The 24897-nt window shown below is 50.2% G+C and overlaps 1 protein-coding gene across 1 annotated transcript; it reads right to left on the bottom strand.

Moving 5' to 3' along the window:
- Positions 1–1967: 1967 nt before the first annotated feature.
- Positions 1968–23850, bottom strand: LOC145351366 (ribonuclease inhibitor-like). The gene is made up of 12 exons (XM_080200979.1): positions 23764–23850; positions 21393–21555; positions 19627–19809; positions 19049–19215; positions 18351–18522; positions 15484–15853; positions 13746–13832; positions 11723–11893; positions 10150–10320; positions 7778–7948; positions 4690–4857; positions 1968–3123 (listed from the first exon to the last, which is right to left on the bottom strand). Exons 3-12 carry the CDS (start codon positions 19793–19795, stop codon positions 3036–3038), a joined length of 1734 nt encoding a protein of 577 aa, XP_080057105.1. The 5' UTR covers positions 19796–19809; positions 21393–21555; positions 23764–23850; the 3' UTR covers positions 1968–3035.
- Positions 23851–24897: the final 1047 nt, after the last annotated feature.

The following is a 24897-nucleotide window of genomic DNA, read 5'->3' as shown; positions in this document are numbered from 1 at the left end:
CAGGATCTTGGAAATCCTACAGTATAGAAAGAGGCCATTCAGCCCATCAAATCTGCACCAACCACAATCCCACTCACACCCTATCCCCCTACATATTTACCCACTAACCTACATATCTCAGGGCTATTTTTAGCATAGCCAACCAACCTATCCTGCACATCTTTGGACTGTGGGAGGAAACCCACACAGACAGTGACCCAAGCCGGGAATCGAACCCAGGTCCCTGGAGCTGTGAAGCAGCAGTGCTAACCACTGTACCGGATCTTAAAGGTTGCCTCTACTCTTATAAACTGCAGTGAATACAATCCTAACCTCTCCAACTTTTCCTCATAAGATAACCCACCCATTCCTAGTATTAGTCTGGGACACACATTCTGAAATGCTTCCGAAGTACTTGTATCTTGGAGGGATAGAGAATAACCAACCAACTACTTCAGAGCAATAGTTTGCAATATCAGGAACAGGACCAAGGAACTAGGTTTCAAGGAATGTTTAATAGGTGGCGAGGTTCTGGGAGGGAATGTTAGAGCTGGGAGCCCAGGCAGCTGAAGACAGAACAACGCTAAAAGGAGTAATTAAAAATCAGGATAGGCTCAAAAGGCCAGAATTGCAGGAGCACAGAGATCTCAGATGGAGGAGGTTACAGTGGTAAGGAAGGGTTGTAGGGGCTGGAGGAGGTTACAGAGGTAGGGAGGGTTGTAGGGGCTGGAGAAGATTACAGCAATAGGGAGAGTTGTAGGAGCTGGAGGGGTTTACAGAAATCGGGAGGATTGTAGGGGATTACAGGGATAGGGAGGGTTGTCGTGGCTGAAGAAGGTTACAGAGATAGGGAGGGTTGCAGGAAATGGAGGTGGTTACAGAGATAGGGAGGGTTGCAGGAAATGGAGGTGGTTATGGAGATAGGGCTGTAGGGACTGGAGGAGGTTACAAAGATAGGGATGGTTTTGGGGTAGGAGGAGGTTATAGCGATGGGGAGGTTTGTAGGAGCTGGAAGAGGTTACATAGATGGGGAGGTTTGTACAGTCCAGAGGAGGTGATGATGATTGGAGGGTCTGGAAGAGATTGCAGGGATAGAGAGTTGTAGGGACTGGAGGAGGTTACAGGGATAGAGAGGGTTGGCGGGGCTGGAGGAGGTTACAGAGATAGGGTTGTCGGGGCTGGAGCAGGTTACAGAGGGATGGTTTTGGGGCAGGAGGAGGGTACAGAAATCAGGAGGGTTTTAGAGACTTAAAGACGTTACAGAGCTGGGGGGATTCTAGAGATAGGGAGGATTACAGGGGCTGGAGGAGGTTATAGATCGGATTATAGGAGTTGGAGGAGATTACAGAGTTAGGGATTTATGGCCTGGAGGAGGTTTCACGGACTGGTGGCAGTATGGAGTTTGCAAAAGGGACAGTGAATTTTAGTGGTGAGCAAAATTATACCAGGAAACAATCCTCCCTGAATGGTCCTGAGGGACCATGCTCTGTGGAACAAAGAGATACAATGTTTCTGCCACTTCAAACAGCTACATTGCAAGAATCAGATCAGAACTATACAATCATATAAATGAAAACTCATCCTTCTCCCTCTCCCACACCTACCAAGTGTGTCTTATATTTAAATAATGAAATAAAACAAACTGAATTGGGAGTCTTTTTTTTCTATTAGTAATTCGATGTTTATGACAGGGTTCAGTCAAGGATAAGACAGCCATAATATGATTGAATTGCAGGGTAGTCCCCTCCTGTTCCTGTGTAACAGGCTGGAGAAGGGGCTGAATGGCCTCCTCCTGTTCCTGTGTAACAGGCTGGAGAAGGGGCTGAATGGCCTCCTCCTGTTCCCGTGTAACAGGCCGGAGAAGGGGCTGAATGGGGCCTCCTCCTGTTCCTGTGTAACAGGCTGGAGAAGGGGCTGAATGGCCTCCTCTTGTCCCTGCGTAACAAGCTGGGGAAGGGGCTGAATGGCCTCCTCCTGTTCCTGTGCAAGAGGCTTGAATGGGTTAAGTGGTTTCTTGTATAACAAAAAGCCTTGAGGGACTGAATGGCCTCAACCCAGATTATGTAATAGGCCCGAGAGCTGCATGTTCACATGGAGATGACTCGGAAAGCTAACTCAACATTGCCAATGTTAACCATGATGCCCCAGGCAGACTTTGCTCATCCTGTAACTGTGCCCAAACAAGGGGAGGTAACGGCCTAGTGGTATTTATCACTAGACTATTAATCCACAAACTCAGCTAATGTTCTGGCGATCCGGGTTCGAATCCAGCCCCAGCAGATGGTGGAATTTGAATAAGAAAATATCAGGAATTAAGAATATACTGATGACCATGAAACCATTGTCAGGAAAACCCATCTGGATCCTTTAGGGAAGGAAATCTGCCGTCCTTACCCGGTCTGGCCTACGTGTGACTCCAGAGCCACAGCAATGTGGGTGACTCTCGACTGCCCTTGGGCAACTAGGGATGGGCAATAAATGCTGGCCAGCCAGTGACACCCATGAATGAATAGAAAAAATATATGAAGAGGACTTTGATATGTGTGTGATGGCCCCAGTGGTGGCATAGCAGGGTGGGCTCAGTTTGGTAAATGTGCACATACACTGATGAGGGGACAAAGCTCAGGTGTGATGCCTCTGTGGCTGACAAGCTACCTCTTCCATTTCTGAATGTACCCCTTTGCCTGTGCCTGCTGTGATCCAGCCAGGCGAGGACCCTCATGGTTGACTGACCCGACCACAGGCCCCAAATTTTCAAAGCGCCATCGATCGTCTGTTCCCCAGTGGTCTAGGGGATTTTCACAGTAACTTCATTGCAGTGTTAATGTAAGCCGACTTGTGACACCAGTAAACTTTAAAGCTGGAACTGTCCCCAAGTACAAGTGAGCTCCTTCACTGACTGGGACACCGAGAGATGTCAGATGAACAACATTAATTTACGTAGAGCAAACCCAGCCAGATAAAGGTTTACCATCCAGCCAATAACAAGGGGGCCTGGAATATTGTTTTATCCACTGCACAGGTCGGTGTTCACTGCTGAAAGAGGTCGTCTTCATTCACACGAAGATAGTCACTTGACCTGACAATTCCTCTGATGATTGGAGTTTATTGCGGCCCTCTGCACTGAACTGGTTTCTCCACAACCTGTGCCAATGAAGATAAACAGAAACTCAATCTCTACATGTTCATTCAGCCCCTTCTCCAACCTGCTACACAGGGACAGGAGGAGGCCATTCAGCCCCTTCTCCAGCCTGTTACACAGGAACAGGGGAGGCCATTCAGCCCCTTCTCCAGCCTGTTACACAGGAACAGGAGGAGGCCATTCAGCCCCTCATCTGATAAGGCAGAGTTTGTTAGGTACATAAGAACATAAGAAATAGGAGCAGGAGTAGGCCATCTAGCCCTTCGAGCCTGCCCCGCCATTCAATAAGATCATGGCTGATCTGTCGTGGCTCAGTTCCACTTTCCCGCCCTCTCCCCATAACCCTTAATCCCCTCGCTTATCAAAAACCCATCAACCCGCGTCTTAAAAATATTTAGCGAGGCAGCCTCCACCACTTCAACGGGCAGAGAATTCCAGAGATTCACCACCTTTTGAGTGAAGAAGTTCCTCCTCAACTCCGTTCTAAACCGCCCCCCCCCCCCTTTATCTTGAGGCTGTGCCCCCTAGTCCTACTGTCCTTTCTGAGCGGGAAGAGTCTCTCCACCTCTATCCTATCCATCCCATTCATCATCTTATACGTCTCAATGAGATCTCCCCTCATTCTTCTAAACTCTAACGAGTACAAGCCTAGTTTATTCAGCCTCTCCTCATAGCTCAACCCCCTCAACTCCGGCATCAGCCTAGTAAACCTCCTCTGCACTCCCTCCAAGGCCAAAATATCCTTGCGTAAGTATGGCGCCCAAAACTGCACACAGTACTCCAGCTGCGGCCTCACCAATGCCCTATACAGCCGCAGCAAGACCTCCCTACTTTTATATTCAATCCCCCTCGCTATGAAGGCCAGCATCCCATTCGCCTTCCTGACCACCTGCTGCACCTGCAAGCTGGGTTTTTGCGACTCATGCACAAGGACCCCGAGGTCCCTCTGCACCGTCGCCTGCTGCAGTTTTTCTCCACGTAAGTAATAATCCTTCCTACCATTCTTCCTACCAAAGTGGACCACCTCGCACTTGCCAACGTTAAATTCCATTTGCCAGTTCCTGGCCCATTCGCTCAGCCTATCTAGATCCTTCTGTAGACTCTCCACACCCTCCGCACAATTTGCCGTTCCACCAATCTTGGTGTCATCAGCAAATTTCGACACCCTGCACTCGGTTCCCTCCTCCAGATCATCTATATAAATGGTAAATAGCTGAGGCCCCAGCACCGACCCCTGGGGCACTCCACTAGTCACCACCCGCCAATCCGAATAGTACCCATTGACCCCCACTCTCTGCCTCCTATTTGACAACCAATCCTCTATCCACGCTAACACCCTACCCCCAACTCCATGTCCCCTGACCTTCTGCAATAACCTCTTGTGAGGTACCTTGTCAAACGCCTTCTGAAAATCAAGGAAGACCACATCCACCGGCTCTCCTCTATCCACTGCCCTAGACACATCCTCATAGAACTCCAATAAATTTGTCAGACACGACTTCCCTTTAACAAAACCGTGCTGCGTCTGCTCTATCAAGCAAGTGTAACATGAACAATAGTGCACCCACCAGATGTACCGCAGACTCGGGCAGCTCTCCGCTAGACGGTGGAAGGCGGGGATGGAGTGGTCAGTGAAGCAGTTCCTGTTCAAGTACAGTCCCTTCAGCCATCGGTTTCCACTGAAAGCTGTGGCCAGTTCCTCAGCGCAGGCATCCCGGAGACCATTGTCATCCAGCCTGCAAACCCAGCAAAGCAACATCAACAGTGATACAAGATTCAGGATAGAGACAGTCCCAGACCACCCACATAAATACACACTCCCCCCACTACCAACACTCAGTATGGCAGCATGATGACACATGGCTAGCACTGCTGCCTCATAGCTCCAGGGACCCGGGTTCAATTTGCAGCTTAGCTCCGTGTGTGGAGTTTGCACATTCTCCCCCTGTCTGCATGGGTTTCCTCTGGGTGCTCCGGTTTCCTCCCACACTCAAATAATGTGTGGGCTAGATGCATTGGCCATGCTAAATTGCCCCTTAGTGTCCCTGGATGTGTAGAGCAGAGGGATTAGTGGAGTAAATTTCTGGGATTATGGGAATAGGGTCTTCTGGGATTGTGGTAGATGCAGACTTGATGGGCTGAATGGCCTCCTTCTGCACTGTAGCGTTTCTTGGTGTGTATCCGCCCACATAAACATTCACTCCCGCCGACACACAGTAACAGCCTGGTGTACTATCTACAAGATGCACTGCAGCAATTCACCAAGGTTCCTTAGGCAGCACTTTCCAGACTCACGACACTACCAGCTAGCAGGACAAGGGCAGCAGATAGCTGGGAACACCACCACCTGGAGTTTCCCCTCCAAGTCACTCACACCTCTCCCTTTTTCTCACCATGTTTCTCACCTCTCTCCCTTGTTATAATTCAGGTAAGAAACTCCAAAGTGTTTTATGAAGCCCATCTGGATTTTGTACTTTGAATTTGGCTAAGGTGCTCATGAAAAGGTTTGATTCAAATGACCCACTAGGGAGCTTTTATCTAACAAAGTTTATTTAAGAATACAGTTAACATGTATGGTAAGAATTTGAGCAAGAACTTTTACCAATTACAAGAAAAAAAATCATGGTATTGTACAAACTTTAACAGCTAAACACCATTCCAAGCAAACAAATCCCATGAACAAAACCTTTGTCACAGGTTTAACACAACAAAGACTAATGTTCACGTGACACTGGAATTTAGTCCTTTGGTTGAATGCTACAGTTCTCTTGAGGCACACACACTGACAAGCTTGGAGTCAGAATAGCTTCAATCCTTTGGTTGGAGAATTGAAACCCTGACTTCCCAGTCTTAACTTCTAGCAGCCCTTTGGATACACCCAGAACAGTTTGAGATCAGAACTGCTGCCAGAACACCAGGGAGAGAGAGACTCAAGTCAAGCCAACCACCAACAGCAGATTTCCCACTCCGGAAAGACCAAGAACTTTACTTCCAGCTAACAGCAGAGACTGTAATACCAGGCAGAGAGAACCACTGCTTTCAGTCTGATGTCCATCCCCTTCCAAACTAAAACTGAAAATGAATTGTTAGTTTTTTTTCTAGGGACCACCTGACTTTGACCTGTCAATCAATCTCACCCCTCACAATGCAAGGTCTTAAAATAAACAGAGTAAAAATAAACAAACCTCTGGCAAAGTCATTGAAGTAGCAATAAAAGGACTTTTAGCAGAGGGCCTGGCAACAGTAAGAAAAAAACCTGAAAAGGTCTGCTTAGTATCCCTTCTAAATCACTGCAGAGAACATAATTTTTTTTTAATTCTTAAAGGTACGCTAATATCACCCTCCACATCCCCACCCTACTCTTTTCACAAATTAGGATCAGGAGTAGGCCACTCAGCCCCTCCAGCCTCTGCCCCATTCACAGCTGATCTGATTGTAACCTCAGCCCCTCATTCCTGCCCACCTCGAATAACCTTTCACCTCCTTGTTCATCAAGAATCTCTCTCGTTCTGCCTTAAAAACATTCACAGACTCTGCTGTTAGCTGGAAGAATGTTCCAGAGACTCACCCCCTCTGAGAGAAAGAAATCCCCCTCATCTTTGTCTTAAATGGGTGACCCCATGTTTTTAAACCCTGAGTTCTAGATTCTCCCACAAGTGGAAATATCCTGTCCACATCCACTCCGTCAATACTCCCTCAGGATCTTAAAGGTTTCAATCAAGTCACCTCTTACTTTTCTAAACCCCAATGAATGGGTACGTGAATAGGGAGGGAATAGAGGGATACGGACTGAGTAAGGTTTTTATTTAGTTTCATTAGGGCATCACGATGGCACGGGTTTGGAGGGCCGAAGGGCCTGTTCCTGTGCTGTACTTTTCTTTGTTCTCGGATACAATCCTCACCTCTCCGACCTTTCCACAACACGCCCATTCAAAGAACAAAGAAAATTGCACTGGAACGGGCCCTTCAGCCCTCCAAGCCTGCACCGATCATGCTGCTCAACTAAAGCCCCCTACCATTTCAGAGGCCATATCCCTCGATTCCCAATTTCCTGGTATGAGTTTGGTAAACTTTCTCCGAACTGCTTCCAACACATTTACATCTCTCCTTAAATAATGAGGGTTAGGGTTACTTACACAATATTCCAGATGTGGTCTCACCAATGCCCTGTACAACTGAAGCATCACCTCCCTACTCCTGTAACAACTGCTCTCACAATAAATAACATTCTATTAGCTTTCCGAATTACTTGCCGTAACTGTATACTGGTCTTTTGTGATTCATGCACTAGGATCCCTACAGTGCAAAGGAAGCCGTTTGTAAAGTAGAAGTAAAATGTATTTATTAGTCACAAGTAAGGCTTGCATTAACACTGCAATGAAGTTATTGTGAAAATCCCCTAGTCACCACACACCAGCACTTGTTCATGTCAATGCACCTAACCAGTATGTCTTTCAGACTGTGGGAGGAAACCGGAGCACCCGGAGGAAATCCACACAGACATAGGGAGAACACGCAGACTCCACACAGACAGTGATCCAAGCCAGGAATCAAACCCAGGTCTCTGGAGCTGAGAGGCATCAGTGCCAACCACTAAACCTCATTTAACAAGGCAGCGAAACCCATCCCCGGATGCATAGATGGTGACAGACTTACTCCAGTTTCTGTATCCGACAGGCCGGTCCTTTCAATGCTGTGGCGAGTCTCCTCAATCCCGGCAGGCCCAGCCGGTTGTAACTCAGACTCAGCTGCCTAAGGGAGCGGTTAGTGTGGAGGGCGCGGGTCAGCTCCAGGGAGCACAGTGCAGTGAGTCTGTTACTGCTCAGCCTGCGTGGAGAAGAATACACACACACACATACACACAGACACACATACACACACAATTGTGCATACACAGACACACAAAGTCAGATACAAAGTCAGACACAGACACAAAGACACACGCACAATGTTAACCAGAGATACTCAAAGAGCCTACATTTTCACAAAACTTTCCGGGTGTTCGGACAAGCTGCTAAGGCAGAAATGAGAGGAGGAATGGGGTGGAATATTTGGATTTGTAAATGCACAACGAAAGCCTCAGCAACGTGGCAGGCAATGGCTTAGTGGTATTATCCCTAGACTATTGATCCAGGGGCAGCACAGTGGCACAGTGGTCAGCACTGCTGTCTCACAGAGCCAGGGACCCAGGTTCAATTCCAGCACCATTTCTGCGTGGGATTCCTCCGGATGCTCCGGTTTCCTCCCACGGTCCAAAGATGTGTGGGTTAGCTGCATTGGCCATGCTGAATTGCTTTTTAGTGTCAGGTGAATTAGCAGAGTAAATATGAGGGGTTACAGGAATAGGGACTGGGTGGGATTGTGGGCAGTGCAGACGTGATGGGCTTCCTTCTGCATTGTAGGGATTCTATGATTCTAAGCTCAGCTAATGTTGGTGACCCAGGTTCGAATCCCACCACGGCAAATGGCGGAATTTGAATTCAGTAAAAAATATCTGGAATTAAGAATTTACTGATGGCCCATTGTTGATTGTTGGAAAAACCCATCTGGTTCCTTTAGGGAAGGAAATCTGCCGTCCTTACCCCGGTCTGGCCTACATGTGACTCCAGAGCTACAGCAATGTGGTTGACTCTCAACTGCCCTCTGGCAACTAGGGATGGGCAATAAATGCTGGCCAGCCAGCGACGCCCATGTCCCATGGATAATAAAATAATAATTCCCTGAACAGGCCTTAGGCCTAGGCCTCAGCTGCAATTGAATGCTGGGCACTGCATTGTGGGAAGGATGTTAAAGCCGATGCAGAGAAGATTTAGCAGAATGGGACAAGGGATGTGGGACTCCAGTCACCATGGAGACATTGGAGAAGATGGGATAGTGCTCCTTAGAGCACAGGAGGATGTAAGATTCCACGGAGGCGCTCAGGCTGGTGAGGGAATTGGACATGTCAGGTAGGGGGCGACTGTTTCTAGTAGCAACAGGGTCAGTCACCGGAAGAAACACAGATTTAAGATGGTCAGCAAAAGGGGATCCGAGGGGAAATTTCTCCCCACGGGGTTGTGATCTGGAAAAACACAGCGGGAAGGAAGTAACTTTGGTGGGGACATTTAAAAGAGAATGGGACTAGTGCTTGAGGAAGAGGGATTTGCAGGGTTAAAGCTGAGAGGGATAGGGGTTGGAAAGTGAATCTCCCTCTCAGAGTCCAACACAGACATGATGGGCCAAGTGTCCACCTTCTATTCGACAGAATTCCGTGATTCTAGATGCTCAAGGAACTGCCTTCCAGCTGGGATTGATAGGGTTATGTGAGCCCAGGGTAGGAAGGTACACGGAGACAAGGCAGGTAGATGTCGATAGGATATACAGCAGCCATCATCTCATGGAGTAAGTGGAGCTGGCTCGAGGGACTGAAAGATCTCCTGTTCCTAGATACAGGTAGAAGGGCTGAATGGCCTCACCTGTTTCCTATCTAAAAGGTTTGAGGGGTTGAATGGACTTCTCTAGTTCCTGTGTAACAGACTGGAGAAGGGGCTGAATGGCCTCCTCCTGTCCCTGTATAACAGGCTGGAGAAGGGGCTGAATGGCCTCCTCCTGTCCCTGTGTAACAGGCTGGAGAAGGGGCTGAATGGCCTCCTCCTGTCCCCGTGTAACAGGCTGGAGAAGGGGCTGAATGGCCTCCTCCTGTTCCTGTGTAACAGTCTGGAGTAGGGGCTGAATGGCCTCCTCCTGTTCCTGTGTAACAGGCTGGAGAAGGGGCTGAATGGCCTCCTCCTGTTCCTGTGTAACAGGCTGGAGAAGGGGCTGAATGGCCTCCTCCTGTCCCTGTGTAACAGGCTGGAGAAGGGGCTGAATGGCCTCCTCCTGTCCCTGTGTAACAGGCTGGAGAAGGGGCTGAATGGCCTCCTCCTGTCCCTGTGTAACAGGCTGGAGAAGGGGCTGAATGGCCTCCTCCTGTTCCTGTGTAACAGGCTGGAGAAGGGGCTGAATGGGCCACATTTGATTCACGAATTGCAGTCTTTTGAGAAGCTTACCTGAGAGTTTGGATTTTGCAATCTGGTTTCATTAAAGCTCTGCACAGGTTGGAGACGGCAGAGTCTCCCAGCTGATTATTGTCCAGGTCAAGCAGGGTGAGGGAGCGGTTTGTGGAGAGGGCCCAGGCCAGCTGTTTGCAGTAAGCGCTGGTCAGACCAGTGCCACACAAGCTGAGAGAGAGAAAACACATCATTCAGATCAAAACCAGGAGTGTGAGGCAATATCCCTCAGGCCAGACAGCGTTAGTGAGAGACAGAGACACAACTCAGTTCAGCCCTGTGACCTTGCATCAGAACCAGGGGATATTAGGAATGGGAGCCGAGGGTGCAGCATTGCTTCCCTCGGTGCTGGAGGAGGTTACAGAGGTAGGGAGGGGTGTAGGGACTGGAGGAGGTTACAGAGATAGGGAGGGGTGTAGGGACTGGAGGAGATTACAGAGACAGGGAGGGGTGTAGGGGCTGGAGGAGGTTACAGAGATAGGGAGGGGTGTAGGGGCTGGAGGAGGTTACAGAGATAGGGAGGGGTGTAGGGACTGGAGGAGATTACAGAGACAGGGAGGGGTGTAGGGGCTGGAGGAGGTTACAGAGATAGGGAGGGGTGTAGGGGCTGGAGGAGGTTACAGAGACAGGGAGGGGTGTAGGGGCTGGAGGAGGTTACAGAGATAGGGAGGGGTGTAGGGGCTGGAGGAGGTTACAGAGATAGGGAGGGGTGTAGGGGCTGGGGGAGGTTACAGAGAGAGGGAGGGGTGTAGGGGCTAGAGGAGGTTACAGAGGTAGGGAGGATTGTAGGGTGGAGGCGGTTACAGAGGTAGGGAGGGGTGTAGGGGCTGGAGGAGGTTACAGAGATAGGGAGGATTGTAGGGCTGGAGGAGGTTACAGAGATAGGGAGGGGGTGTAGGGACTGGAGGAGGTTACAGAGATAGGGAGGGGTGTAGGGGCTGGAGCAGGTTACAGAGATAGGGAGGGGTGTAGGGGCTGGAGGAGGTTACAGAGATAGGGAGGGGTGTAGGGGCTGGAGGAGGTTACAGAGATAGGGAGGGGTGTAGGGGCTGGAGGAGGTTACAGAGATAGGGAGGGGTATAGGGGCTGGAGGAGGTTACAGAGATAGGGAGGGTTGTAGGGACTGGAGGAGGTTACAGAGATAGGGAGGGGTGTAGGGGCTGGAGGAGGTTACAGAGATGGGGGGGGTTGTAGGGACTGGAGGAGGTTACAGATTTAGGGAGGGGTGTGGGGGCTGTAGGAGGTTACAGAGATAGGGAGGGGTGTAGGAGCTGGAGGAGGTTACAGAGATAGGGAGGGGTGTAGGGGCTGTAGGAGGTTACAGAGATAGGAAAGGTTGTTGGGGCTGGATAAGGTTACAGGGATGGGGAGTGTTGTGGGGCTGAAGGATGTTCTGGAGGTAGTGATGAGTGAGCAGTGCTGTTAATGAGGGGAATTTGGTGTGATTGAGATGTTGAATGAGGCTTTGGAGGGAGAGCTGGAGACATGGCTCTTGCACAGAGCTCTCTGAGAGGCTGAGGGAGATGTGTTCACACTCAGAGTCACAGTAACACAAACTGAAAGTCCCACTTACCGTAGAAACTGGATTGTACAGCAGCGTCTCCTCAGCACGTCACACAGCAGTTTCACAGTAGCCTCTCCCACCCTGTTGTAACTCAGGCTTAGCAGCTGCAGGGACTGATTCTTCACTATGGCGTGGACCAGCTCCTTGGTCCCTACACTCGTCAGGCCATTGTAATCAACCCTGATGGGAAAGTAACTAATATCAGAATATAACACAACAGCCACTGCGAGGTAACAGCACACAGACTGGGCAGAATCAGCTGTGGATGGCCTGTATGACTCCGGCCCTCACTGTCAGTTCACCACCTTCCTCCACACTGTCTGAGAAATATAGCAATGTTCCAGTGAAGGCCAACACACCCCGGTTAAACAGCAGGATACCTTCTCATCAGGCCCCCTACAGCCTTCTACACTTCACATTGAGTTCAATATCTTCACAATGTTTGTCACGCCAAGTGTCCCACCTGTGTCACTTTCAGGCAGTCCTGACCATTATTCTGCTATTAACACAATCTGCTATTTTGCTTTCGGACAGCACTGACCTTTATTTTGCTGTTACTATTTGCTTTAATCTTTAGTGATATAATGACCACTCCCCTTGTCTTGCATTCCATGACAGCTTGGTTATTTAATCGCTCCTGCCCTGCAGTATATTCCTGACTAATTCTCCCTAACTGCCCCTACCTCATTTTCAACCCCCTCACATTTCTACCTCTCCTTAGCCCCAGACGCGAAACATTAACTCTCGTCGTCTCCACAGATGCTGCCAGACCCTCAGGGCTTTTGCAGCACTTTCTGTTTTTATTCCCCCAGGTATGGAAAATGAAGGGGATTCTGATCTAATCGAGCTCTTTAACCAGTTGATGGGATTGTCACAGAGGAATTAATTCCACCGGTGGGGGCGGGGGGGAGAAGGCCCTAAAGTTGGAGCCAGATCCTTCTGCGGAAATGATAGACACCAATGGGTATGGAAATTGGCACTATCTCCAACAAGAAGCTGGTAAGCCGGAGCACCAGTCGAAAATGTCACCACCGGAAATCAATTGACAGAAACGAGGATGACAGAACCAGGGCAAGAAGGGTCAAGCTCAGATACAGGACAGCCTTGCTCTACTTGAAGAGTGGAACAGGCTCAAGAGGGGCTGAATGGCATTCTCCTATTTCTATGTAACAGGCTGGAGAAGGGGCTGAATGGTCCCTAATGCTACTGTGTAACAGGTTGGAGAAGGGGCTGAATGGCCTCCTCCTGTTCCTGTGTAACAGGCTGGAGAAGGGGCTGAATGGCCTCCTCCTGTTCCTGTGTAACAGGCTGGAGAAGGGGCTGAATGGCCTCCTCCTGTTCCTGTGTAACAGGCTGGAGAAGGGACTGAATGGCCTCCTCCTGTTCCTGTGTAACAGGCTGGAGAAGGGGCTGAATGGCCTCCTCCTGTCCCTGTGTAACAGTCTGGAGAAGGGGCTGAATGGCCTCCTCCTGTTCCTGTGTAACAGGCTGGAGAAGGGGCTGAATGGCCTCCTCCTGTTCCTGTGTAACAGGCTGGAGAAGGGGCTGAATGGCCTCCTCCTGTTCCTGTGTAACAGGCTGGAGAAGGGGCTGAATGGCCTCCTCCTGTTCCCGTGTAACAGGCTGGAGAAGGGGCTGAATGGCCTCCTCCTGTCCCTGTGTAACAGGCTGGAGAAGGGGCTGAATGGCCTCCTCCTGTTCCTGTGTAACAGGCTGGAGAAGGGGCTGAATGGCCTCCTCCTGTCCCTGTGTTACAGGCTGGAGAAGGGGCTGAATGGCCTCCTCCTGTTCCTGTGTAACAGGCTGGAGAAGGGGCTGAATGGCCTCCTCCTGTCCCTGTGTGACAGGCTGGAGAAGGGGCTGAATGGCCTCCTCCTGTCCCTGTGTAACAGGCTGGAGAAGGGGCTGAATGGCCTCCTCCTGTCCCTGTGTTACAGGCTGGAGAAGGGGCCAAATGGCCTCCTCCTGTTCCTGTGTCTGCTCTGTAATGACTCCTGTGTCTCCTGTAACAGGGAAGCATTGATTCACTCACCACAACTCTTGGATTTCGCAGAGTGGTTCCCGTAGTGATGAACACAATATCTTCACTCCCAAATCTCCGAGGCTGTTCCAACTGAGCCTGTGGAAAAACAGGGGGAAATGGAATAACATCCAACCAGAGAAATTCTACACCCAGAATAGAACTCTGAATGAGAACAGACAGTACAGGAATGTTACTGCACTGTCAGAGGGTCAGTGCTGAGGGAGTGCTGCACTGTCAGAGGGTCAGTGCTGAGGGAGTGCTGCACTGTCAGAGGGTCAGTGCTGAGGGAGTGCTGCACTGTCAGAGGGTCAGTGCTGAGGGAGTGCCGCACTGTCAGAGGGTCAGTGCTGAGGGAGTGCCGCACTGTCAGAGGGTCAGTGCTGAGGGAGTGCTGCACTGTCAGAGGGTCAGTGCTGAGGGAGTGCCGCACTGTCATAGAGTCAGTGCTGAGGGAGTGCTGCACTGTCATAGAGTCAGTGCTGAGGGAGTGCTGCACTGTCAGAGGGTCAGTGCTGAGGGAGTGCCGCACTGTCATAGAGTCAGTGCTGAGGGAGTGCTGCACTGTCAGAGGGTCAGTGCCGAGGGAGTGCTGCACTGTCAGAGGGTCAGTGCTGAGGGAGTGCTGCACTGTCAGAGGGTCAGTGCTGAGGGAGTGCTGCACTGTCAGAGGGTCAGTGCTGAGGGAGTGCCGCACTGTCAGAGGGTCAGTGCTGAGGGAGTGCCGCACTGTCATAGAGTCAGTGCTGAGGGAGTGCCGCACTGTCAGAGGGTCAGTGCTGACGGAGTGCCGCACTGTCAGAGGGTCAGTACTGAGGGAGTGCCGCACTGTCAGAGGGTCAGTGCTGAGGGAGTGATGCACTGCATCCCTCATCCTCTGCCAATCTCCTCAGTTTGTGACCTGGATTCTGCCTTGTTTGTGAGAAGCAAGCAGAATGGGCTGGCACAGCAGCACAGCGGTTAGCACTGCTGCCTCACAGTGCCAGGGACTCAGGTTCAATTCCTGCTTTGGGCCACTGTCTGTCTGGAATTTTCACATTCTCTTCATGGGTTTCCTCCGGGTGCTGCAGTTTCCTCCCACAGTCTGAAAGATGTGCTGGTCAGTACATTGACCCAAACAGGTGCCAGCTGTAGAGACTTGGGAAATTTCACAGTAACTTCATTGCAGCGTTAACGTAAGCCTGCTTGTGACACTAGAGAATAACTAAACTTTTAACTTTTGCTGACCTGTAGCTCACACTAAGATGTGTAACGTCACAAAGTTCACCTGTTCTTCACTCGAGTTGTAACAGGGTTCTTCAAAACTAAGACCTGCTCCTCGAGGGTATTTATCGCTAGCCTATTAATCCAGAAACTCAGCTAATGTTCTGGGGAGCTGGTTCGAATCTCGCCCCGGCAATTGGTGGAATTTGAATTCAGTAAAATAATAATTGGAATTGAGATTCTACTGATGACCATGAAACCATTGTTGATTGTCAGAAAAACCCATCTGGTTCCTTTACGGAAGGGAATCTACCGTCCTTACCCAGTCTGGCCTACATGTGACCCAGAGCCACAGCAATGTGGGTGAATCTCAACTATCCTCAAACAACTAGGGATGGGCAATAAAAGCTGGCCAGCCAGCGATGCCCATGTCCCCTGAATGAGTAAAGGTACACTGTTCCTGTCTGGAGAGATCAATGTTACCATGCACCTCACTGACAAGCTCTGTGTGATGTGTATGTTAACTGGCGATGAGGACGGGCCTTACCTTAGGCTCCTGCAGTGGTGTAAGATATCAGAGAGTTGTTGCAAGCCCTCAGGCCCAATGCAGCAGTGGCTGAGGTTAACTTCCTCAATGATACCCATGGGCGTGAGGGCAGCGGCGAGCGTGGAACAGTCCATCGGGCACAGCCTCAGGGCCTTGCCCGGGTCCTGGCTGTCACCCAGGGTGATTTTGCTCATCTGCAGCAGGTTGGCATTCCTGGTCTCAGACATTATGTACATGGTATCCAGGAGCCTCCTCTTGCTCCGTATCGACTTCCTGTTTCCAGTCTGCCTCATCTCCATCTGCTCAGAGATCCTCTCCATCTGACTGTCACTGCAACGATGCGCAGACCCCCCACACCCACTCGCTGGATCTGCAGCAGGACACCAAAAAAATCACACTGAAAACATCTCCAAAACCTGCAACCCTTCCTATTTCTGTAACCTCCTCCAGTCCCTACAACCCTCCGTATCCCTGTAACCTCCTCCAGCCCCTACAACCCTCCCTACTTCTGTAACCGCCTCCAGTCCTCCACCCCTCCCTATCTCAGTAAACTCCTCCAGCCCCTTCACCCCTCCCTATCTCTGTAACCTCCTCCAGCCCCCACAACCCTCCCTTTCTCTAATCTCCTTCAGTCCCTATAACCCTCCCTATCTCTGTAACCTCCTCCAGCCACACAACCCTCCCTATCTCTGTAACCTTCTCCAGCCCCTACAACCCTCCCTATCTCTGTAACCTTCTCCAGCCCCTACAACCTTCCCTATCTCCGTAACCTCCTCCAGTCCCTATAACCCTCCTTATCTCTAACCTCCTCCAGTCCCTACATCTCTCCCTGTTTCTGTACCTCCTCCGTGGGTGTGACATTTTGCTAGTTATCAGCGTTGACTCAGAGAACCTCCCTGGCCCCGAGAAGCTGCGATTTACATTGGTGGAAGTCAAATTTCTCCATCGTAAAAAAGATTGAATTTCCAGGTTAAAAAAAAAATCAAGAGACCTTTTTTATAAAAAACATGTTTAGAAATTGCAGCTTGTACTTTTACCCTGTGTGTCTGCCCCCATCTGCATGCCCTTCTCCCCGCTGTGATTCAACAGTAGAAGAAGCATACTCGGTAGTTTTTGTTGTCTGCTTGCTGCCTATGAGAATCCTTCAATGCAATTGGCTGCCTAGCCTGCTTGTTGACCATGTTCTCGCAGAACACACTGGCTGTGATATGGTGCCAGATTTTAACTAATGGCAGGAAAAGAGGTGAGAGCCATTGCCACAGAAATCATAGACTTCAGAATGGCTACAGTGCAGAAGAGGTCATTTGGCCCATCAAGACTGCCCTGGCTCCCTGACAGAGTATCTTAGCCAGACCCTCTCCCCACCCTATCCCTGTAACCCCAAACATTTATCATGACCAATCCCTATAACCTGCACATCTTTGGACACTAAGGGGCAATTTAGCATGGCCAATCCACCTAACAGGCACATCTTTGAACACTAAAGGGCAACTTATCATGGCCAATCCACCTAACCCACAATCTTTGGACATTTGGGGCAATTTAGCATAGCCAATCCCCTTAACCAGCTCATCTTTTGGACTGTGGGAGAAAACCGGAGCACCTGGAGGAAACCCATGCAGACACAAGGAGAATGTGCACACTCTACACAGACAGTGACCTGAGGCTGGTATTGAACCCGGGTCCCTGTCCCTGTGAGGCAGCAGTGCTAACCACTGTGCCACCATGCCATCTAATCACTCGATTTTCGTGGGAACTTTCTTCAAGGCCAAAGCGGTCACCTCACTGCTCACTGCGAGACCCAGCCTGCTCAGCCAATTTGGAATAACAAGATTTAAGGAGGATGTTCAGGAACATGGAGAGGGTACCGAGGAGGTTGACCAGAATGGTCCCAGGGATTGAGGGACTTCTGTTAAGACCGGAGAGGTTGGGGACACTACCACCTGGAGGTTCCCCTCCCAGCCACATACCATCCTGGTTTGGAAATATGTCGGCCGTTCCTTCACTGTCTCTGGGTCAGAATCCTGGAGTTGGTGTACCTACACTTCAGGGACTGCAGTGGTTCAAGAAGGCAGCTCACCACCACCTTTCAAGGGGCAAATAGGGATGGGCAGTGAATGTTGGCCCAGCCACTGACACCCACACATAGAATCCCTACAGGAGGAGGCCATTCAGCCCATCGACTCTGCACATCCTATGGTTGAATTTGTTAAAGATGTTCTCCTCGGAGAGATCAGGTTAAGGGGGGGGATTTATTGGCAGTGATTCACAATCTCAAAGGGTTTTTGATAAAGTAACTGTGAAGATATTGTTTGCAACGGCAGGAAGCTCAGTAACCGGAGGGTCACAGACTGAAGATAATTGGCAAAAAGTGACATTGCTTTTGACGCAGCGAGTGGTGATCTGGAGGGCACTGCCTGAAAGAACAGAGGAGGTAGATTCAGTGCCAACATCCAAAAGGGGAAGGTGGTATCCTGGAAGACTTGAGGTGAGGGCTGTTGAGGTGAGGGCTGTTGAGGTGAGGGCTGTTGAGGTGAGGACTGTTGAGGTGAGGACTGTTGAGGTGCGGGCTGTTGAGGTGCGGGCTGTTGAGGTGAGGGCTGTTGAGGTGCGGGCTGTTGAGGTGAGGGCTGTTGAGGTGCGGGCTGTTGAGGTGAGGGCTGTTGAGGTGAGGGCTGTTGAGGTGAGGGCTGTTGAGGTGAGGGCTGTTGAGGTGCGGGCTGTTGAGGTGAGGGCTGTTGAGGTGAGGGCTGTTGAGGTGAGGGCTGTTGAGGTGAGGGCTGTTGAGGTGAGGGCTGTTGAGGTGCGGGCTGTTGAGGTGAGGGCTGTTGAGGTGAGGGCTGTTGAGGTGAGGGCTGTTGAGGTACCTCTCTCATTCATATCCTTCACGATGCCCTGCAGTTCCTTCTTCACATCGCACAATCTGCTCAGGAAATCCCCCAGACATTCACTGAAAGGCAGATCTCTCTCCTTCAGCATCTTCAGGAGATGGTTTGAAGGTTCCTTCTTCCCTTCCACCTCCACCACTGGCTTGAATTCCTGGAAGGACCCAGAATGACACTGAATCAGAATTATATTCACTGGACTTTAATGGAGTGAGAAACTTATAAAATAATGAGGGGCATAGACAAGGTAGATAGTCATGGTTTGTGTCCCACCTGCTATGATTCCCCTAGTGGGACGAACAGGTATATTCCTCCCTTGCTCCTTGGCATTGTATGCTATGGCTAATCCACAGAACAGCAAATTGTGCTAATTATCAATGTATAAATCTACAGGATAACACAAATTATGTCAATTCAGTAACACAAGTAAAGGGAATGTACTCATGCCAAGTTTGCAGATGACACAAAAATAAGTGGGAAGGCAAATGGTGAGGATAATACATAGTCTACAGTGGGATAGTCAGGTTAAGTGGGCTGCATTGCGTTTTAGATTAAATTTCACAACCTCATTGTGTGTGTATGGCATCATTTTGCCACTTAGCAGTGAGCTGTACAGTCTGAGTTTGCATTCACACGGTGCCTGTGGCCTCAGACTATAGGACGCCCCCAATGGGCCTTACCCCTTGCTCCTGTGTGTACAGTAAAGCCTCCTCCAGTGGTGCATAGGTGAGTCTCTCCACAAAGCCATCCATGGCCAGCAGGAGACGCTGACAGTAGAACCGGCTGACTCTATGTAGATGTGCGTCTGAGGAGTAGTCTTCAGTTCCTTTCACTTCCGCAATGAGGTCTGGAGGGAGGGAGAAACCGGGTTACATTTTTGTTTGATCATTACCTCCGTTGAGTGGCTCTGAAATGTTGCGCTACATTTGTGGTGACACGGTGGCACAGTGATTAGCACTGCTGCCTCATAGTGCCAGGGACCCAGGTTTGATTCCCGGCTTGGGTCACTGTCTGTGTGGAGTTTGCACGTTCTCCCCATGTCTGCATGGGCTTCCACGGGGTGCTCCGGTTTCCTCCCACAGTCCAAAGATGATAGGGTTAGGTCCTGATAAATTGTCGCTTACCACCAGGGGGACTAGCTAGGGGAAACGTATGAGGTTATGGGGGTAGGGCCTGGGTGGGATGTGGTTGGTGCAGACTCCTTCTGCACTATAGGGATTTTTATGAATCTAGTGATGGTAAGTTATTATTCTCTGACCTTCCTGGGGTTGACTGTTGTTGATGTTGGTGTTCTCCGTGGGGAGATCATGTTCCTTGACCTCACTGTATTCAAGTCGATTTCCCTCATCTCCAATCTCCTCTCCAAGTCCACCTGTCGCATTGAGACTCAGGCCATGAGCTTGATGCTTGGGGTATTCATCCTCCATTTCGTCACCACCACCTGAAATCACAACAAACGTCCCAGTTCGGTTCAGCAATAGGCCACTCGGCCCCTCGAGCCTGCTGCTCCATTCACAGCTGATCTGATTGTAACCCCAGCCCCACATTCCTGCTGACCCACCGATAACCTTTCACCCTCTCATTCATCAAGAATCTCTCTCACTCTGCCTTAAAGATATTCACCGACTCTGCTGTTAGCTGGAAGAACGTTCTACAGACTCACCCCCCACCCCCGGAGAGAAAGAAATCCCCCTCATCTCCGTCTTAAATGGGCGACGCCTTATTTTTAAACAATGACCCCAGGTTCTAGATTCTCCCACAAGAGGAAATGTCCTCTTCACAGCTACCCTGTCAATAAATCCCCCCTCAGGATCTTAAAGGTTTCAATCAAGTCATCTCTTATTCTTCTAATCTCCAGTGGGTACAATCCAAACCAACTTTTTCTCATAAGACAATCCTAGGCAATAAATAAGTTAAAATTTATTTATTAGTGTCACAAGTAGGCTTACATAAGAACATAAGAACATAAGAAATAGGAGTAGGAGTAGGCCATCTAGCCCTTCGAGCCTGCCCCGCCATTCAATAAGATCATGGCTGATCTGTCGCTGCTCAGTTCCACTTTCCTGCTTTCTCCCCATAACCCTTAATCCCCTCTCTTATCAAAAACCCATCAACCCGCGTCTTAAAAATATTTAGCGAGGCAGCCTCCACCACTTCAACAGGCAGAGAATTCCAGAGATTCACCACCCTTTGAGTGAAGAAGTTCCTCCTCAACTCCGTTCTAAACCGCCCTCCCTTTATCTTGAGGCTGTGCCCCCTAGTCCTACTGTCTTTTTTGAGTGGGAAGAGTCTCTCCACCTCTATCCTATCCATCCCATTCATCATCTTATACGTCTCAATGAGATCTCCCCTCATTCTTCTAAACTCTAACGAGTACAAGCCTTACATTAACACTGCAATGAAGTTACTGTGAAAATCCCCTAGCCGCCACACTCCGGTGCCTGTTCGGGTACACTGAGGGAGAATTTAGCCTGGTCAATGCACCGAACCCGAACATCTTTCAGGCTGTGAGAGGAAACCGGAGCACCCAGAGGAAACCCACGCAGAGACGGGCAGAATGTGCAAACTCTGCACAGACAGTGACCCAAGCGGGGAATTGAACCCAGGCCCTTGGCATTGTGAGGCAGCAGTGCTAACCACTGTGCCACCACGCTGGCCATTAATAAATATTGGCCGGCCAGCGATGCCCACTCATTCCAGATATTTGTTCATCATGTTAACAATATTCGAAAGACCTGGATACTGTTATGGTTCAGGTCAGAAACTCCACAGTGTTTTCGGGAGTCCCCTGGATCATAGCTTTTGCACCTTGAATTTGGTTAGGATAAGCACGATATGGTTCACTCCAAATACGATTCAAATGACCCACTGGGGAGCTTTTATCAAACAATGTTTATTTAAGAATATAGTTAACATGTATAGTAAAAATATTAGCAAGAACTTTTATCAATTATAAGCATGTAACAAAACAACCACAATATATAACCCTTAATGAATATATGTAAGCTATCCAAACAAACCAACCTCCATATTCCAACTCTGTAAACAGGTTTAACACAGCACAGACTAATGCTCACGTGATGCTGGGATCAAGGCTGTTAGTTGAATTCTGCAGTCAAATGCTGTTGAGGCTCAGAACAGTTTGAAGACAAGACAGCTTCCCAAAACACAAGAGAGGGTCAGTTGGCTATAAGACAAAGTTGTATGAAACACTGTGAAAATACTAGGTTTCTTGCTAATACAAATTGAAGCCAGAAACATGGCTACCCTCTTTTTATGCAATCCAAGAATCCCAACTGTGCAGAAGGAGGCCATTCAGCCCATTGAGTCTGCATAGACACTTTAAATAGGCATTTTTCCCCAGCTCATTGTTCCTTATCCCAGTAACCCCACACATTTAGCACGGTTATCCCATCTAATCCGCACAGCTTTGGAGTGTGGGATTAAACCTGCGCAGACACAGGGAGAATGTGCAGACTCCGCACAGACAGTGACCCAAGCTGGAATCGAACCCAGATCCCTGGCACTGTGAGGCAGCAGTGCTAACCACTGTGACACTATGACGCCCCCTAAATGACAATGGGATAAGTGTGTGTGGTATTCAGGATGTTTTATTGGGTAACAGTCCTTTCTCTATCTGAGGCACATTAACACAGCAGCAGCAGGGAGCTCAAACCCTCCCAGCCTTATCTTCATTCTCCACATGTTGCAGTCTGAGGTAACTCCCTGGATACATCGGAGTCAGGCTCTCGGCCTTGTTCTTTCTCCATGGCAACCGACAAACATCATCAGCTTCAATGTTAACTCCCCTCGAGCCCTGAATCCAAACCCATCCAAGCTTCAAACTGTGAACAGCAAGATCCCAAAGAAGAACGATGATGGGATTTTCATTCTCTCAGTAATGTTCATTAATAAATGAATGCTGGGAGACTTTTACAAACCCCCTAACAGTGCGGCACTCCCTCAGCACTGACCCTCTGACGGTGCGGCACTCCCTCAGCACTGACCCTCTGACGGTGCGGCACTCCCTCAGCACTGACCCTCTGACAGTGCGGCACTCCCTCAGCACTGACCCTCTGACGGTGCGGCACTCCCTCAGCACTGACCCTCTGACGGTGCGGCACTCCCTCAGCACTGACCCTCTGACGGTGCGGCACTCCCTCAGCACTGACCCTCTGACGGTGCGGCACTCCCTCAGCACTGACCCTCTGACGGTGCGGCACTCCCTCAGCACTGACCCTCTGACGGTGCGGCACTCCCTCAGCACTGACCCTCTGACGGTGCGGCACTCCCTCAGCACTGACCCTCTGACGGTGCGGCACTCCCTCAGCACTGACCCTCTGACGGTGCGGCACTCCCTCAGCACTGACCCTCTGACGGTGCGGCACTCCCTCAGCACTGACCCTCTGACGGTGCGGCACTCCCTCAGCACTGACCCTCTTGCAGTGCTGCACTCCCTCAGTATTGACCCTCTGACAGTGCAGCACTCCCTCAGCACTGACCCTCTGACAGTGCAGCACTCCCTCAGCACTGACCCTCTGACAGTGCAGCACTCCCTCAGCACTGACCCTCTGACAGTGCAGCACTCCCTCAGCACTGACCCTCTGACAGTGCGGCACTCCCTCAGCACTGACCCTCTGACAGTGCGGCACTCCCTCAGTACTGACCCTCTGACAGTGCGGCACTCCCTCAGTACTGACCCTCTGATCGTGCGGCACTCTCTCAGCACTGACCCTCTGACAGTGCGGCACTCCCTCAGTACTGACCCTCTCACAGTGCAGCACTCCCTCAGCACTGATCCTCTGACAGTGCGGCACTCCCTCAGTACTGGTCCTCTGACAGTGCAGCACTCCCTCAGCACTGGCCTTCTCACAGTGCGGCACTCCCTCAGTACTGACCCTCTGACAGTGCAGCACTCCCTCAGTACTGACCCTCTGACAGTGCGGCACTCCCTCAGTACTGACCCTCTGACAGTGCAGCACTCCCTCAGTACTGACCCTCTGACAGTGCAGCACTCCCTCAGCACTGGCCCTCTGACGTGCGGCACTCCCTCAGCACTGACCCTCTGACAGTGCAGCACTCCCTCAGTACTGACCCTCTGACAGTGCAGCACTCCCTCAGTACTGACCCTCCGACAGTGCAGCACTCCCTCAGCACTGACCCTCTGACAGTGCAGCACTCCCTCAGCACTGACCCTCTGACAGTGCAGCACTCCCTCAGCACTGACCCTCTGACAGTGCGGCACCAGTTCGGTTTTATGATCTATCCATACCTCTGTGGAATGAGTCTCAAATCTGAATTATTCTCAGGCAACTAGGGCTGGGCAATAAATGCTGGTCAGCTAGTGACACCCATGTGCTACAGATGAATGAAAAAAAGTAAGCACCTCACCCACCTTCTGCTGCAGCGAGCCAGAATAAGGCAAGTTGATTGAAGTGTGTGACGTCCAATTCTCCCTGGCATCTCCTTGCTCACGTTGGATCTCCGCTTGGGAGAGGAAGTGAATTCTCCTGACAGTCACCAGCAGTTGATCAGCAGGGCGTAGCCCTAGGGGTGGTTTAACTGCAGTGGGGCCCTCCCCAGTAGTGATAAGCAGCCTGCCTCTCCCCCTCACCAAGGTTCGGAACAGGCACCAGTTTGTTCCTTTGGAAAGTTACAGATCAAGTGCGGTCCAGAAATTGGCCATTTGGCCCACCTGCTGGTGTTCCTGCTCCACTCAGACCTGCCCACCTCTCCATCTCACTCCACCATCAGATTCTTTCCCTTCCCCCATTTGTTCATCCCAGCTTCCAATGAGAGGGGATCTCATAGAAACTTATAAAATTCTAACAGGGTTAGACAGGGCAGATTCAGAAAGAATGTTCCTGATGGTGGGGGAATCCAGAACTAAGGGTCAGAGTTTGAGGATAAGGGGGAAACCTTTTAGAACTGAGGTGAGGAGAAATTTCTTCACCCAGAGGGTGGCGAGTGTGTGGAACTCACTCCCACAGAAAGTAGTTGAGGCCAAAACATTGTGTGATTTCAAGAAGAAATTAGATATAGCTCTTGGGGCTAAAGGTATCAAGGGATATGGGGGGAAGGGGGGATCAGGATATTGAATCTGATGATCAGCCATGATCAAAATGAATGGTGAAGCAGGCTTGAAACGCCAAATGGCCTCCTCCTGCTTCTAGTTTTGATGTTTCCCTGTTCACTCTAGCCATTCCCAGTATTCTGATTATAGGTGGGGAAATTGGTGCCTTCGTGTTTTTGTCACTGGATTAGTAATCCAGCCATCCAGCTATAAGTCTGAAGAGAGAAAGTGAAGTTCCAGAAAAACTCGACAGCATCTGTAGGGAGAGAGAAACGGAATTTGACCCAGGTTCTATTCCCAGCTTGACTCACTGTCTGCGTGGAGTCTGCACGTTCTCCCTGTGACTGTGTGGGTTTTCTCCAGGTGCTCCAATTTCTTCCGTCAGTCAGAAAGACGTGCTGGTTAGGTGGATTGGCCGTGCTAAGTTATTCCTCAGTGTAACCGAACTGTGAGTTT

Source organism: Carcharhinus amblyrhynchos, chromosome 13 (genome assembly GCF_965287045.1).
Source record: "Carcharhinus amblyrhynchos chromosome 13, sCarAmb.v2.hapA, whole genome shotgun sequence".
In the NCBI taxonomy this organism is placed as follows: Eukaryota; Metazoa; Chordata; class Chondrichthyes; order Carcharhiniformes; family Carcharhinidae; genus Carcharhinus; species Carcharhinus amblyrhynchos.
This window is presented reverse-complemented; position numbering and strand designations above follow the sequence as displayed.

Excerpts from the sequence above, each read along its gene's own strand:
- LOC145351366 (XM_080200979.1), bottom strand. The coding sequence starts at position 19,795 with ATGGAGGATGAATACCCCAAGCATCAAGCTCATGGCCTGAGTCTCAAT. Across the intron at positions 11,894-13,745 it reads TGCGAAATCCAAGAGTTGTG|GGTTGATTACAATGGCCTGA; the intron begins GTGAGTGAATCA and ends CTTTCCCATCAG. Across the intron at positions 7,949-10,149 it reads TGCAAAATCCAAACTCTCAG|GCTGAGCAGTAACAGACTCA; the intron begins GTAAGCTTCTCA and ends TTCTCCACGCAG.